The sequence below is a fragment of the Takifugu rubripes genome, chromosome 14 (assembly GCF_901000725.2).
Source record: "Takifugu rubripes chromosome 14, fTakRub1.2, whole genome shotgun sequence".
Lineage (NCBI taxonomy): Eukaryota > Metazoa > Chordata > Actinopteri > Tetraodontiformes > Tetraodontidae > Takifugu > Takifugu rubripes.
Window position 1 is genome coordinate 7,727,241 of NC_042298.1, and position 15,984 is coordinate 7,743,224.

The 15,984-nt window shown below is 47.1% G+C and overlaps 2 protein-coding genes across 5 annotated transcripts; one reads left to right on the forward strand and one right to left on the reverse strand.

The window, feature by feature from the left end:
• The first annotated feature begins 1,213 nt into the window (after positions 1-1,213).
• On the forward strand, positions 1,214-12,513 carry znf185 (zinc finger protein 185 with LIM domain). 3 transcript variants are annotated; one of them, XM_029847198.1, is made up of 35 exons: positions 1,214-1,410; positions 2,252-2,319; positions 2,478-2,673; positions 2,749-2,856; positions 2,934-2,960; positions 3,084-3,134; positions 3,211-3,258; positions 3,346-3,417; positions 3,495-3,575; positions 3,712-3,774; positions 3,864-3,947; positions 4,063-4,797; positions 4,858-5,349; positions 5,628-5,693; positions 5,778-5,858; positions 6,094-6,168; positions 6,496-6,570; positions 6,674-6,748; positions 6,972-7,022; positions 7,159-7,212; positions 7,461-7,520; positions 8,104-8,154; positions 8,262-8,306; positions 8,491-8,532; positions 8,862-8,927; positions 9,049-9,105; positions 9,220-9,276; positions 9,577-9,687; positions 10,070-10,117; positions 10,352-10,387; positions 10,891-10,962; positions 11,041-11,100; positions 11,189-11,206; positions 11,681-11,786; positions 12,058-12,513. In XM_029847198.1, exons 2-35 carry the CDS (start codon positions 2,310-2,312, stop codon positions 12,157-12,159), a joined length of 3,375 nt encoding a protein of 1,124 aa, XP_029703058.1. In that variant the 5' UTR covers positions 1,214-1,410; positions 2,252-2,309; the 3' UTR covers positions 12,160-12,513. The 3 variants fall into 3 exon arrangements, with proteins under 3 accessions (XP_029703058.1, XP_029703056.1, XP_029703057.1); XM_029847196.1 differs by having other exon boundaries at positions 4,063-5,349; XM_029847197.1 differs by having other exon boundaries at positions 4,063-5,349; positions 5,796-5,858.
• On the reverse strand, positions 12,408-15,671 carry fut11 (fucosyltransferase 11 (alpha (1,3) fucosyltransferase)). 2 transcript variants are annotated; one of them, XM_011610745.2, is made up of 5 exons: positions 15,521-15,671; positions 14,987-15,325; positions 14,505-14,885; positions 13,368-13,990; positions 12,408-13,218 (listed from the first exon to the last, which is right to left on the reverse strand). In XM_011610745.2, exons 2-5 carry the CDS (start codon positions 15,323-15,325, stop codon positions 13,068-13,070), a joined length of 1,494 nt encoding a protein of 497 aa, XP_011609047.2. In that variant the 5' UTR covers positions 15,521-15,671; the 3' UTR covers positions 12,408-13,067.
• Positions 15,672-15,984: the final 313 nt, after the last annotated feature.

A 15,984-nucleotide genomic window follows, 5' to 3' on the forward strand; every position in this document is an offset into this window, starting at 1 on the left:
ATTGCTGCCATTCCGTGTCTTGGCGTGGCAATAGCAAGATGGAGGGGGGTTATCTTAAGCCATCGAGCTCTTTCCTTTCTATTTTGCAACAGCAGCACCCGAATGATTCAGTGCCAGTGTCTGCACCACTGGGAAAGGTTGCTTGACTGGTTTGTTGCTCAGGGGAAGAGGAAGAGGGATCCAGCTAGATAATAGACCAGAGCGTCTACATTTGCGAGCATGCACGCTGGAGTGAAACTCCCTGCCTCCCCCAATTCTGTCAGGCTCGTTTCAACACCCTTTCACACCCTCGTCTGAATTTGAAAAAGGTCACAGGGTCAAATTGACTTATATGAGGAAATGGTGGTCGGCTGATCTCAGACATTGGACTGTAAAGTTACTGGGACAAAAGGTAAATAGACTTTGAGCAAACACTCAGGCGTTCATTTGCTTTTTAGCCTGAACAATGATTTCAGATGTTAGTAATAAACACCTTATGCCAGGCTCTAATGTATTAACACAGTTAATATTTACATATTAGCAATCAGATCTTCAGGTCCACTTTAACTGGGTTACAAATGGGCTTATTGCCTTGTCTCTAATGATGCCTGGACTGCTGTGTTACCCGTCTGTGGCAGTGTTCTTCAGCTCATCTGGGATGTGTGTGTTCTTCCTGGGTTTTTCTACTGGGTGAGCATGACAGCAGCAGCAGTTCCCACAGGAGGTGTTGCTGTGAGCCGCTTCATTTATGCACTTTCCAGTACCAGCTCTGTTGCTTCCTTGGCTGTTGGGTACCTGTATGACAGGTATGCCCTAGCAAGGCTTCCAAAATAGCGCAGATATAGTAAATAAGTTAAACACACAGCCACACGCATACACACTCATATCCTTATACTGTTATCTTTCTGAGGACTTGATAGACATAAAATATTACCCAGGTCACCCTCACCCTCACCCTAACCTTGACCCTAACCTCAACCTTAAAGCCATGTCTTAACCCTCAGATGGTCCTTTGACTTTGTGGGGACCAGCCAAGATGTCCTCACTTCCCAAAAATGTCCTCACTTTGCTATTAGATTGAGTATTTTGGTACTCACCACGTAGCAAGTACAAGATCACATGCACACACACACACACGCATGCATGCACCCGTGACGCATGCACGCACGCACGCACACACACACACACATGCTGGTAGATAAACACATTTGCTCCACCCCAAAGCTGTCTCCCATGACTAGCTGGGCTGGTTGGTGCTCACGCCCGTACCTGTTCTCTCACTCAGGGACTGAGACACCTGTCAGACAGAGAAAGTCTTCCCCTCCGCTCACAGCAGGCGCTTTCAGAGGGACAGAGGCACACACACTCAAACACACACACACACGCTCTGAGCTGTCGGACTTTACTCTGCTGGCTGTAAAGTGACAACAGGTAGGCGATCTGGCTGGTGTGGGTGGTTGGTTTGTTTTTTACAACAGGAGTGAACACTTTTACAGGATAGATTGTGTATTTAGAGCTTTGGTCATCAACATCCGTGGGTAAAGACAATATAAAAGTAATCCATCATTCCACTTAAAGGATATATGGCTGCTTGTCAGTGTTTGCACTCTCATTTATCTCTGTGATTTCCTGTCGCGGCTGCTTTTCAGTGGAACTGCCTTCACTGCTCCTCCCCAAATACTGTTCTGTACTGCTCTGAATTAGTCATTTATCTTGCAGACTGGCGTGTTAAACCTAGTATAAATATGTTGTCTTTGCCCATGGCGTCTTTGCTTTGTAATTATTAAGGGCAATAATAATTAAGGACAATATCCTCGAGATATGGCCATGATATATACGGCACAGACGGGGGGGTTCACAGCCTGAGAAGTTGTTGGGGTCGATTTTCATTTTGAATTTATTTTAATAATACATATGCTGTGTTGCATGTACACATGGGAGGGTGTATTTGCTTTAGCTCACCACAAGTATTAACTCTTTAAGTGTGGACAGGATAATATTTGAATGAACACATCAGTTATTCTGGATCAGCCGATTTTGTCGACCAGTGTGTGACACAGTGTGTGTCTGTAGGGGTGTGTGTGTGTGGCAAGATTTAAGACAGCAATATTTTTTTGAGAGTGGTAGGACAGGCTGATCTGCATGTCTGAAGCATGACGGGAATTTCTTCTTTTTCTCAGAGAACATGCTGTCATTGGGAGGGGACATTGTGTGGGAAGAATTGGAAACCTGCTGTGGTGCCGCGCATTTTTATAGACTGATCTCTTTGCAGGTGGCCTGTGTGGGAAAAGAGAAAAGAGAAGGAAAAGAGGCAAGCCTTGGCAACAAGAATGTCGAATGGTGAGCAAGCTCGGGCCGTGTTTCGGATAGCTGGATGACCTCCATTAATTCTCAGCCTCCCCTCACCCTGGTTCGAGGAGAGGCCTGTTGGACTTCTGGTCAGGCTGGAGCTCCTAGGTGCTGCTTCTCCACCTAATATGCATATGTGTGTGTTTCAGTTGGGGAGAAAGCGGCCGTGTTCCGGACCACCAAGGTACGGACCAAGCTGAAGGGAGACAGCAGCTGGCTGCAGCAGCGGAGTGACTCCCAGACTGAAACCACGGATGAGAAAGTCAGGACCAAGCTGAAGGGAGACAGCAGCTGGCTGCAGGGGCGGAATGATTCTCAGGCCGACGCTGTAGAGGAGAAACCATGGTAAGGACCAGGCGTGCCTGTTTGGAGCGCCACTCATTTGGATAGACAAACCAAAGCTGCTTTGCATCTGTGCAGGATGGCAGAATTAAGAAACTGCCGTCAGAATGGAGACGACGCGCCCACCAGCCCGGTGTCATCGCCGACCAAATCCACCCAGCCGCCCGCAAATTCCGAGGCTGAAAGGTAAACGTGACTCACTAACCTGCTCCGCTCCTGGAGCCCTGCCACACAACACACTAACCAAGTCTCTTTATATTTAGAACTCCAACCTCAGGCTTCCTGATCAGGTGAGATTAATGCTCACAAACCCAGCAGAAATGTGGATTGACCAAGACTTAGTATCAGTGAGGTTAAGATTAAATATAGGACAACAAAGATTCACCGTGAGAACTTGTCTCCTTCTCTTTCAGAGGCATTTTCACCAAACTAGACTCTCCTTCCTCACCGACCAACAGCTTCAGGTGAGAACACGCCTTTTTGAGTAAGCAAATAGTGAGACAGTAGAGAGGTTCCAACTTTTATCTGTTTAACTTTCAGTGGATCGACACAAATCATCAAGAAACCCTCCGAGAGCTACAAGAAAATGTGCGAACATGTTAACATGACTGACGCCTGGCACCTGAGAGAGTGATGTGGATTATTTTTTGACCTCTTTGTGCCGCTGTTCCTCAGAGCCCCCCACACTGTGAAGTCCTCCACACAAAACCAGGAATCCCTGCTTAGCGAGGACGAGCAGCAGAAAAGGTGAAACTGCAATTGCAATTGTTTCTTGTATGCCAAGAAACATGCCCGCATTTGCATTATGATGACTTGATTTGCAGGAGGGAGGCAGCCAGCAGTGTTCTGAAGAAATCTGCAGCCAGGCAGCGATCGTATGTGCTGTCGGCAGCTAAGAAGTTTGAGTACGTGTCTCAAGACCGTGTTTATCTTGAGGTTCCTGTACTTCATTCCATTAGTATATTTAAAACAGAGTGAATGAATCCCTGAAAACGTGATGTTATTTATTCAGTTTTCACGTTGTATCATTCATTCAATCAGGTCCCCAGATGATGCATCTGAACCATCACTGGACCAAAGCAATCAATCCTTTGTGGCTACAAGGTAAATGGTCCATCTGGATCTGTGACTGCGCTCCTATGCTTTGAGTCTGTGGCTTTCATGTGTGTCCGTATCCATGGCTACACAAACAGGGTGGAGATAATTGATGACGAGATCGCTGGAAGTGCCAAGCCCACGACTGTGGCCACCACACCCCAGCCCAAGCCAAGACGAATGTCAGTGCCCAGCTCTCTTGATTACCACTCTCTTTAAGTACAAACATTGGCCATTATTCAGTTCCTGCTTCCTCTGCAGCGACATTTTATTTAATAGTTTTCCTGCTCTTTATAGAGTCAGCGCCACATCGGCGGAGGAAGAGCCAGCAGCCCCAAAGAAAGAAGCCACCCCAGAGGCGGGTAAAGAAGCCCCCCCTCTGGTGCCCGAAAAAGACCCATTTGAACACATGAAACCAGGCTGCACCAAAGTGGACACCCCGCTGCCTGAACTCAGCCTGGAGTGTGTTCAATCAGCCGACGCCGGGACAAAAGCTGAAGCCTCACAGCTTTCTGGACAAACTGATGAAGCTCTGGTCAAATGCCCCCCAGCGATCCCAACTCTAATACCACCTGTTGCAGCTCCCCCCAAAGCTGCCTCACCTGCCCCAGAAGCCCCCGCTCCTGTGTCTACCATCCTGAAGGCTCCAGCCCCAACCCCAGCTGTCCCAGAACCTACGACCCAAGAATCAACAGCCCCTGCTGTAGTTGTCCCAGAATCCCCTACACTAGTGTCCAGCATACCAAAGTCTCCAACCCCAACTTCACCTGTTCCAACAACAGCCTCCACTACCCCAGAACCAACAGCCCCAGCTTTAGTTAACCCCCACTCTCCTGCTGCAGTATCTGTGAACATGGTGTCTCCAGTCCCACCTTCCTCTGTCCCAGAATCCCCTGCTTCAGTGTCTGACATTGCAGAGTCTGCAACCCCAAATGTGGTTATCACAGAAACCCCAGCAGCAGTACCTGTTGTCTTAGAGTCTCCAACTCCAACCTCACCTGTCCCAGAATCCCCTGCTCCAGTGTCCACTACCCCAGGGTCTCCAACTCCAACCTCACCTGTCCCAGAATCCCCTGCTCCAGTGTCCACTACCCCAGGGTCTCCAACTCCAACCTCACCTGTCCCAGAATCCCCTGCTCCAGTGTCCAACACCTCAGAATCACTCGTCCCATCCATACAGTTCCTAGAATCCCCTGCTCTGGTGTCCACTACCCCAGAGTCTCCAACCCCATCTTCAACTGTCCCAGAATCCCCTGCTCTGGTGTCCAACACCTCTGAATCACTAGTCGCAACCATGCTGCTCCTGGAATCTCCAGTTCAGGTGTCCACTACCCCACAGTCTCCAACCCCATCTTCAACTGTCCCAGAATCCCCTGCTCCAGTGTCCAACACCTCTGAATCACTAGTCTCAACCATACTGATCCTAGAATCTCCAGCTTCAGTCTCCACTACCCCAGATTCCCCAACTTCAACCTCGCCCATCCTAGAATCCCAAGCTGCAGTGTCTTTTGTCCCAGTTCCTCCAGCGTCTGCTGTAACAGAGACCACAGAGAAGACTGAACAAGAACCTTTACTTAATCTGAGGTGAGACCTCCACTCACTCACTTTATGGCATCATCATCTCAGTTTGGCCACCTGCCTGCATCAGGAAATTCACCTCTTTGATGATCCGCCATGTATTGACTGACATTTTGAATACACGCTCCTCTAAGGGAGATGAAAATGAAGCCATGCATGCTGTTATCCTGCTTCCAGGCAGTCTCCTGTTTGCATTTGCACTGTGTGTTTAAACTTGTTATTTAAATGTATGAATGGAAGCTCTCCTGGAATTCCTTGTGTTTATCCCCCATCTACCTCCACAGCTCCAGAGATGACACCCTTGTCGCTCTTTCTGACACTCTCATCTCTTTTGACACAAGTACAAGAAGGTATTGAACACAAAACAGTCAGGAAAGCAGCTAAAAAAACAATATGAACTGAAAATGTTAGGTAATGTGCCATCTGATAATCAGACTTAATGGCATCCTCAGCTCCAAGGATGACGACCCAGAGCGAGAGACATCTCCGACAGCGAAGCACGCAGATGACAAACGGTACTTCCTCATTTTTGTCATAGCTGCTTTGGCAGGAGGGTAGTTGATGGCTAATTGCCGCTGTGAATGCTTCAAAGTGCCACAGGTGATTTCAGGCGAAATCCACACTGAGGATATCCACAATTAGACGGGATTCATTAGGAAGCTTAAAATGTAATTGATATAGAGTATTTGGGTACCAACACAGGTGCACTAATTTCTTTGTTTGTTTGTTTGTTTTTTGATTTATCTGCAGAGCTGAAGAGACACCAATTCCAGAGCTCAGCAACTGTGTGGCAGTAACAGATGATCTTCTTGCCTTCACTTCTGGGTTCGTTTAAATCACAATTGAGTGCTGTAACGAATGTCCTCCACCGGGTGGCACTGTTGCGCTTTAAAAACAGTTTTGGGCGTTTCTCTGAATCAAACTCATCTGCAGTGGTGGTGTAACAGTAAATTCTAAATAGCACTTAAGTATATTTAAGAAAGTAGTGCCATTACAAATACATTTATTTCTAAATATAGTCTAATAGACAATGATTTTTCTTTTTAAAAATAGACCTCATTCTTTTGATATTGCCTAAGCTTAACTGTAAAATTCATTTGCAATTTTTTTTTTAATGATGAATTTGTGATGGTACTGTGTTTTTTTCTGCAGTCCTGAAGAACCACCAGAGCCCATTCCCCCTAGCCCAGGACGTTGGAGCCAGGATCTGCTTGCCGACCTAGGCGGGTAGGGGAATAAGTTTTGGTTCACCTCACCCAAGACTGAGATGCAGCACAATTATCCTTGCAATCATAGACGTTTTTTTTTTTTCCACATTTGATGTCTGTAGTGAGTCTGAAGAGACCAGAGGCACCCTGGATCTGCTGGCCGACGATGTCACCTTTATCAGCACAGAAGCAGCGGGGTGAGAGCCACAGAGACATTAACTGTTATCACTGCGGATAAAGTCATAATAAATCCCATCAACCCACAAACTCGTCTCACTTCCTGCACTGTTCCGCAACATCAAGTCAGATGGAAACACAAGTGCCTCATACTTTCAAAGCCATGTTTTATCTGCACCGTGGCCTGAAATAGAAGACAATGTGCTGTGCTTATTAGGACTGTGACATTGTTTTGTTTTCCAGCCTCAACGTGGAGCCAGAGGAGGAGAAACAGGCGGCAGATGGAATGCGAAGGTAAAAGAGGGACGACAGGCTTCTCTTAAACAACGACCGGTCCACACAGAGCTGCTCCTGCCCCTGGATGCACTTGATTCAGATAAGCACCACAGTGATCTCAGCTAAATAACCCCACCACTGTTCCTACCCTCAGCTCCACGGAGACAGTCACTACAACCACTAAAACTGTCATCCTCATTGACAAAGGGTACGAGCACACACACACACACACACACACACACACACACACACACACACACATACGCAGTCAGAGGAAAGTCAGCTCTGCACTTTATTCAGATGGTTTTCTTGCTTATTAAATTGTTCAGTGGGGCTTCAGCCTTCTCTGGGACTGGCCTGGTAAATAGTGCATGAGAAGAGCCACGCTAACCCGAACTTGCCCTCCTTCCTTCTGCCATTCATGCCCACGTCTTGTCTTTTTTTCATGCAACGCAGACGGAGCACGGACCCAGAGCCTTGGAGCTCGAACGTGACAACCACGGTCGTCGAATCGAGGTAGTTTGTCTATGTTTAAGTCCTTCATGCTTGTGTGGGTTGACCTTTCCAGAGAAAATGCTGATCTAATTGAGATTTGTGACACTTCCTTCAGTTTGCGTCAGCACTGGCGCTGATGCAGATACCTGGGAGCTTGGAGATATCCTTGTTCAATTATTAAACCGTATGCTTCAGCACGAGGATGAGAGAGTGGCCATTCTTCATCAGGGGATAACAAAGTGAATCTGAGCACCTCTTTTCTAAGTGGGCAAAGCAACAGAAAAACAAATAAAGTGAAAAGTAACTCAATTTGTGGCATCCCTGGAAAAATAGAAAGGAATTAAAAGTCAGAAGAGGATTTAAACCATTTTCATCCTTTTAGTTTGCGACTGGCTGCAGACTAGGTTCGGTTAAGTGGGATCCAGTTGTCCGAGATATCAGCTCCCGATTCTGATTGGGTTTGGCCCCTGGCTGCGGTGTTTCTGTTTACCATTCAAACTGCATTAAATCTTTCCATTATGAGTCAATGTGATCAGAATTCCTCTGACACAAGATGGGCCGTGCTGACAATTGAGAGTGAAATCAGTGTGAAATTGTTTTTCAGCTTGGCTGATCCGTTTGATCCATATCCGATAGGGAGCACAGCCCCTAACAGGTAATCATATTGGTTTGGAGCTGTGACTGTTTTCCAGCCAGCCCGATAGCATCTCCGCATGCATAATGCAGCAGTTTCTGATTATGAGCCACTTTTCTTTATTGCAGCTCGGCTGACCTGCTCCAGCCCGACTCAGATATTCCCATCAACAGGTATTGGATTCATCTTGAAAACGCCCTCCTTTTTTCCTTTTGGGGGGCACATCTGCAGCATGTTAAAATATCAGCATTTCACTTTGTTGTGAAGTGGAATATTCCTTCGTCATGACCCTCATCTATCCTTCCTGCTGGAATGATGATTCATCACATATAAGATTCATTTGTTCTGTGTTTACAGTGTTTCAACGACTTATACGGTGAAAAAAGATCCAGGAACCAAGTAAGAAGCTCTCAACCCAACACCTGTAGCCTTTATGTCTGCAGTTCTCAGCCTCATGCACAGAAACCTGCAGTATGAGGTGTTTTCCACAGGGACACCAGAGAGAACAGAGATTAAAATTAATGACGATGAAATATGCAAGCGAACTAAATAACTGATGGCGTTTATTTTTTAGTTCGATTCCCTAATCAGTTCCTCTAATTCAGGAGTCAAAGTGTTTTCTTCCCCAATTTGCGCTGTTTGCGTCCGGTTCGAGCTGTCAGCGAGTTGATGATTTCGGCCCGTTGTTCCTTCGACTATAACGAATTCTCCCTCCGTTCGACTGGCAGCATGAGCAGCGCCACGCTGGGAACCCTCGCAGACGACATCATCCCCATCGACACCGGCGCCGCCAGGTAACCTGCCGACCCCATGGTGTCATGGATGGGTTCATAAAGCTATGTGACTGAGCCGTCTGTCTGTCTGTCTGTCTGTCTGTCTGTCTGTCTGTCTGTCTGTCTGTCTGTCTGGGAGCAGGCTCAGCACCCGGCGCTCGTGGGCCCGCACATGGGAAACCGGCACCGCTGAGCAAAGGTGATGATACGCTTTGGTTCACTTTCACGCTGCCACGCGCATCCACCCAGCGCACGCGCAGCCGCGCACGTCCATTACGGCTAAAAGCTTTTCAATGTCTGTCCCCTCTCCCAGCCAAGAAGCTGAGGCAGAAGATGGAGATCAAAAGATGTTTGTCATGTTCGAGAGAAAGTAAGTCATTTTGTTATTTAAAGCTCTCTTCCCCTTTGTGCCCGCGTGCCCGTGTGTGTGTGTGTGTGTGTGTGTGTGTGTGTGTGTGTGTGTGTGTGATTCTTTTCAATCCTGTAACCTGCTTTATTCTCACTGTGGTGAAGAAAAGAGGCTTTTGCAGCATTTGGTCACTGAGCCGGAAAACATTGTGCGCTGGTGCTAATAAATATGGGTCAGATATGTGGAGTGTTTGTGACACACATCCGCCATAAAGCCGATCATCTCGCCGCTGTATTCCGTACGCATCTGTTTGTGCTCCAGGTCTGCTGAGAATGACTCCCCGTGGGACAGGTGGACGTCCCCCGCCGTTTACACCACCACCACCGAGGAGGAGGAGGAAGAGGAGGAGGAGGAGGAGGAGGAGTGCGATCTGTACGTTATATAAATGCACAATTGTGCTTCCTCGCCTTTCTGCTGACATTTCAACCCAAATTCATCAAATATAGTGAAACTGAGCATTTTCAAAGTGTTTTCCTTTCATTTCTGCTATCAGTCAATGAAACTGACAGGAATCTTTGTGTAAATGTCACCTCTAATCTTCACATGAGGCAGTCGGGGAAATTTTGAAACGGAGATGGTGTCTTTCGATGTGTTCAGCAACATAAAGTTTAGTCCACCAGAATCTAAAACCAGTTATTTGACCAACCTGTGGGCCATACGTCACATCCAAAGTTAACTAATAATTAGTAGTTGATTAATGTCAAGGCTTCATCACCTGGAAGTATCATCAGGTGGCAAATGTCCTTTTTTCCAGGCCTAAGGACACGCAGATGGAGACGGTGACGACCATCACCACTATCAGGTCTGGACACACACCTGACCCGTCACACTCGACAGCTAATTTGGTGATGGTGGTGGTGTACACACAGCTCACCAGGGTCAATAATTCATGACCCCCACCTACCCCTCCCAGTCTACCAGCTTTATTTGCTTTATATATATATATAAATGGCCGACTTGTCTGGCGGATGCTGTCCGTGTTATCGACTCCTTCGGCTTATAGCAGGAGTCTAATCCAGCTTCCTTTCCTTCCCAGGGAGATACAGAGTGAGCGGGAGCCGGCCATGGATCAGTAAGTTCATGATCTTGTTAACGTCAGACAGCATTATGCCAGGATACTTTCTCCAGAGTGTTATTTTCTGCTGTTTGCTCCGCTGACTTTATTGATTTTTCTTGAGACGCTGCCCAAGCTGGTTCTTTGACGGCCTTAAAATGTTAAGCGTCAGTGCAGACCCTTGTTCTGGCCGCCCTGGTTATTGAATGATTCCTTAATTTTATGGTGTTTTCACGCGATAACTCAGGGTGACTCCTATGTCAACTCTTTTGTAGGAGTGATAGGATCTGGACTCCCCTTGTCTTTTGATTTGTCCTCACTTCCTGTCTCCTAATCACCGGTCTGCAGATGTCACATTATTGACGTGCATTAGCCATATTCCTTCCGTCCAACCGCAGCCTACCGCTAACAAGCCACGGCAGAAAACAATTATCTCCCCAGTCCCCCCTGATAGACGTGGGGCCATCCGCCACGGTCGTAGGTGAGGGATCAGACTAAGTGTGATGCACTCTTGTCTCCAGTTATGGAAGCTATTCCAGAACCTTGATAGAAGAGGACCAGCGGCTCCAAACACCGTCACCTGAGGCCAAAAAGTGAGCGATTCCACCGCTCATTTCAAGTGGCAGCTAATGTTTTTAGCATGTCTAATAACTTGCTCTGCTCTCCTGAAGGCCGTTTGTGTACGTGAAGGAGTACATCAACACGACGGCGTTGTCCTTGCACAGTGCGAGGTGGGACAAATTAATTATGCAAGATGAACCAATACTCTATGAATACTGCAGGATAAATGTTGACAAATGCTTTTTTGTGCCCCCACAGTGGATCAAGCTACTCCAGGTAAACATTTTCTTTGTTTCAAACATAAAATTTAACATTTCTGCCTGTGACAGATTTTTGACAGATTTTTTTTTCTTTTGGGAGGGGGGTGGGGGGGTGGTCTCACTCATTGCTTTAATTCAAGCCTTCATTTGAGGTGACACTGTGACTCCAGGTCACCCTCTTTCATTATTCAAGCAAAAATGGATTTGTTCAGATATAATTCCTTCCATTTCTGTTGTGCAACAACACAATTCCCTGAACCTGAAAATGGGCCATTAGCCTCCTCCTGCCTTGTTATCTCCAGCTCTGACAGTGTGTGTTAGCAGTGGGGCAGAAATTCCAAAAAGTGCACTCATTAGAAGTGGCAACATTAAATATTTACACTTATTTAGCTTCCTGGCTCCAGACTGTGAGGGTCACGGGTTATTTTACCAGTGCAGCTGCAGGAATCTTTGTCCAAAATAAATTATTGTGATTGCTGCTTCTCCCCAGCGGCTCAGAATCATCAACCTGCACCTACTGTGGAAAGCTGGTGGGCAACGATGCCAAGATCACCATCGAGCACCTCAATGTCAACTCACACCCTCACTGCTTCAAGGTAATTTAGACAGAGCCCAAAGCTCGCTTCTGCACAACACCAAATTTTAGCATGCATACACACACACACACACACGTCCTTCAAGGTGCGCATAAATCACATTTTTGAAAGTAGGAGTTTAATTTGTGCTTTGTTGGAGATTGAAAACACAGACAAAGGTATCCTGTGTTGATGCTAAGCTAAACAGCTCTTAGCAGAGGTTTTGAGTGCAAAAGTTGTTTACCAGGTGTTCTGTATTTATGACAACAACCACCTCCTCCTTACTCGACAGTGTGCAGTCTGCAGTAAACCAATGGGAGACCTTCTCGACAGCATGTTTATCCACGCTGGCAAAGTCAACTGTGAGAGCTGCTACTCCAGAGCTTTTGATTGATCCCTGAATCTCTGCCGGCCCCCGCGCGTCAGAACAGGGGGGGGGAAGGTCTGGAACGTTCGGCCTTCGAAGATCAAAGCGGCACGTTACAGTGCAACTGTACCATTATTTTATTGTCACCTTTGTGAAATTTCGCTGCCTTTTTGACCTTTGAATCAAATCTGCGCTTTAGCTCTCCTGGTGGTGGAAGCCGTACGTGCGTCAGTGAAGGATCTGCTGTGGAAAAAGATTCCAACAGACATGTCGGCTCTAGTTACAAGAAAATCACTTTATTACAAAATGTTTTATTTTGCATTTCTGGATACAAAAGTGTTCACGTGTACGTCGCCTTGTTAAATAAAAGCCGTTGTGTAATCTCGGTAGTAACGTGGTACGAAACGGGATTGTCAGTGACATGTTCGGTAAAAGCTCCTCGATAATATTGCACTCAAACGTGGACGCGTTGTAACAGAAAAGAGACGCAGCCGCAGAGGTTCCAGGTGTTTCCTGAAAACGTCAATGTGAGAAAGACCAATTTTAAACCGCCCACATCCGCCTGGAAATGTCACTGTACAGATGCTAAAAATATGTGACCGACTGGGAGGATGGCCATCAATCACAGTCAGGTCTCTCTGGTTAAGAGAGACGTTTTCAGCTTTGTTGCTGTCACAAAATATCAAATATCTGATGGTATTGCCACCTTAAGACTTCAATTTTAGCATAAAAGCCTTTTAAAATGTCAATTTCCTTGAGAATTATAAAAGGTCAATAAATTATTAACTGAATGGCGTCAAGATGGACACTAACTGGGGAGGAGGTCTTTGGCTCAAGTGCTAAACACTCACTAATTTCCCTCATTTAAAACAGAAGGAATGCAGAACACGGGTCACCGCCGGTAATCCTCGACATCGCCCGCGTGGCCGCCCGTCTCAGTTTTTTCCTCTGGCTCTGCGCACGGCCATGTTTTGGATGTGCTTCCACAGCAGCGAAGGATCCGACTCGTTATGTCTTATCAGAGACTCCAGCCCCTCTGCCTGGTCCAGGCTCTGCCAGTAATCCTGAGGCCATGTTTGCAGCCATCTGTGGACAGATACACAAACAGATTAGGCTCATCACAGCCCAGGATTTAATTAGATTTCCCGATTCAAACGGGCCGATTTCGACGCCCTATTCATGATGCTATCTGTACGACAGGCAGTGGGAGGATTTCGCCACCTGGAGCGACTTACCCGTCGTCTGCAGGCAGGTGGTGGACCTGTCCGTACCCCGGGCTGGGGAGGGGGCAGCCCATGTGGGAATTGTTGGCCATTTTCCACTCAGGTGGTTTGTTGGTTTTAGGGGCTTTCCTGTGTGCTCGCTCTGCTGCCAGCCGAGCGTTCTCCTGGTCGCACACGTAACATTCAAATCCATTCAGGTAGTTGGGTTTACTCATGTCATTCACCCCCCACTCCCGCCTTTCCAGCGCCTCCAGCAAGCGAGCGTTTGTAACGCGTTTGGGACTCTTGAACTCCAAGTATTTTCTGTACTCATCATCATTCTCATCGAGATGCAGGAGGTATTCGGCGAGGGCCTGCGGCGAGGGGAATTCGTCGATGATAATGGCCGAGCGCTCGTTTGGCATCCAGTCTGCCACCACGGACGATCCCCGATAGACGGGCACGCAGCCCTGATGGAGCGGCCGCCACAGCTTCTCTGTCATGTAGTCTGGACACAGGCCATTCTCCAGTGCCAGGTGGAACTTATAGCGCGCAACAAAGCTCATAAACGTCTGTTCTTCCCCTGTAGCTGTGGACGTGTCCTCCAGATTCCCCGCTAGTGGTTTATTATTCAAGCATTTCCCGTAAGAGTCCACCTAGAATGAAAAAAGGAGATTATTTATATGAAACTGGGCTCTTTTGATTTTAGGACGTTCTTTTCTTGAATCTGATCCCTTTCAAGGTCATGAGGAGGTTGCAGGAGCAGGGTACACCTGAGTGAGTCGCCAGCTCCTCCTGGACCCTATGACCATTTGAGGCTTCAGTGCCTTGCTCAAGGGTACCTCAGTGGCGCTCTGAAGGTGTCCTGGCACCTCACCCTACTACCGGAACACCTTTCTGTTCAGCCTGTTCCTCGGTCTGAACCGAGAACCCTCCGCCCAGTGCCCTACAGACTGAGCTACCTTTGTGTATACGGGGCGCACACACACACACACACACACACACACACACACACACACACACACACACACACACACACACACACACACACACACAGATATATTGCTTTTCCACAGTGTTGCGAAGCTGTACAGATACATACATAAAGGTGGAAGCTGAATTAATCTAAAATCTAGTCTCATTTTAAAGATGTTGGTGAGAACACTGCACCTGAATGTACTTCATGAGCTCCTGGACGTATCTGTCTCTGTCTGATGGAACGTCACAGTGAGACTGCATGTAGAGCACAGGAGCCAGGCCTTCCCTCCTCAGCCGGTTCTTCTCCTCCAGGGACACAGGCACTGGTGTGAGCAGGTATTCCAGGGATGGCAGCCACTGCAGCGTGAGAGGGTAGTCCGACTCTCTCCTAAAGGTGGCGGTGTAGTTGAAGAGCCTGATCCCAGGCCCGTGGGACAGAAGGTAGTTATTCATAGGGGACTCTTCATGAAACAACGCCCAGGTCTGGTGGCGGAGACGAGGGAGAGGAGCTTCGTATGCCCTGAAGTCTGTTCCATAAAAAATGATGGAGGCTGTCCGTTTGTAGAGTTGCACCTTTAGGGATCAGAGTGGGTGTCACAACATTTACATCTGGATTATTCAAAAAAACCAAAACAAAACAAAAAAAACCCCACAATGCTTAATGTGTCTGGTACCTTCCGGTTGCTTGTGGCCAGACAGGAAGATCTGGCACAGTCGATGCGTTCGGTGTCACCAGGAAAATGTGGGAACAGCCCTGCGCTCCACCACAGAAGGATGGGCAGCTCCTTGTTACTGCGGTGATCAAGGTTGCCAGGTCCTCTATAGGAACCGATGGAGGCAAACTCCATCTCTGACAGGGCACTCTGAGGCTGAAAGGCCGCTCGCTCCACCGCATCCATGGCCCCCAGGGAAAGCTGCTCATCTGGAAAGGAGGCAAAGGAGACCCAGACCCAGCACAGGACACCCAGCAGCCCCAGACACACACAGGGTACCATCTTACCCCTTCCTGCCATCTGTAAGAGCATATAGACCACATGTGCGTCTGGAATCTCATACAAGCAAGCGTTCATAAAACATTCTAAAACCCTCTTTTCATTTCATGTTTTTTTTGTTGTTGTTTTACAGTTGCCACCCATCGCATTGTAACTAACCGTGAGGAACAAATATAAAACGCGTTCTTGTATCAAATCGGTAAAATCGTTTCTTACCCTTTTCACCGTAAAAATCTCATGAAAGTACAATTTTGACAACTCGGTGCTTTAAAGATAACAGGATGCTTTCTGACATCGAACTCTGCACAACCCCCCAAAAAAACTCAAGCAGCGACTCTTCTTCTTCTGTGGTTTCTCCTAAACCAAACTCTAGAGCGCCATCTATAGTTCGACATATCAATTACTACATAACGGCATGAGGTTGTTAAAAACGATAGATTACGTTTAATTTACACAAATTCCGTTTCCCATTCGATATTATTATATAATAATAAATCAGAAACGTGTCAGAGATTTAGTGCTGCAATTTATTGTGTCTTGAGACCTAAAAACGTATCTCCTGCACATGACTTTATCTCCCGCAAACACAAATCCTTCATTAGGTTCTGTACTTATCTTAGTATGACTTTGATGGTTTCAATCCCAGCAGGTTTATAATACTATAACTAATAATAATAATA

What these genes read in the sequence shown, in the direction of transcription:
- znf185 (XM_029847196.1), top strand. An exon ending in GCTGTAGAGGAGAAACCATG is followed by an intron (nt 2,674 to 2,748) that starts GTAAGGACCAGG and finishes GCATCTGTGCAG; the next exon opens with GATGGCAGAATTAAGAAACT. An exon ending in TCACCGACCAACAGCTTCAG is followed by an intron (nt 3,135 to 3,210) that starts GTGAGAACACGC and finishes TTTAACTTTCAG; the next exon opens with TGGATCGACACAAATCATCA.
- fut11 (XM_011610745.2), bottom strand. Translation starts at nt 15,325, where the DNA reads ATGGCAGGAAGGGGTAAGATGGTACCCTGTGTGTGTCTGGGGCTGCTG. An exon ending in TGGCCACAAGCAACCGGAAG is followed by an intron (nt 14,886 to 14,986) that starts GTACCAGACACA and finishes TGATCCCTAAAG; the next exon opens with GTGCAACTCTACAAACGGAC. An exon ending in AGCTCATGAAGTACATTCAG is followed by an intron (nt 13,991 to 14,504) that starts GTGCAGTGTTCT and finishes TTTTCATTCTAG; the next exon opens with GTGGACTCTTACGGGAAATG.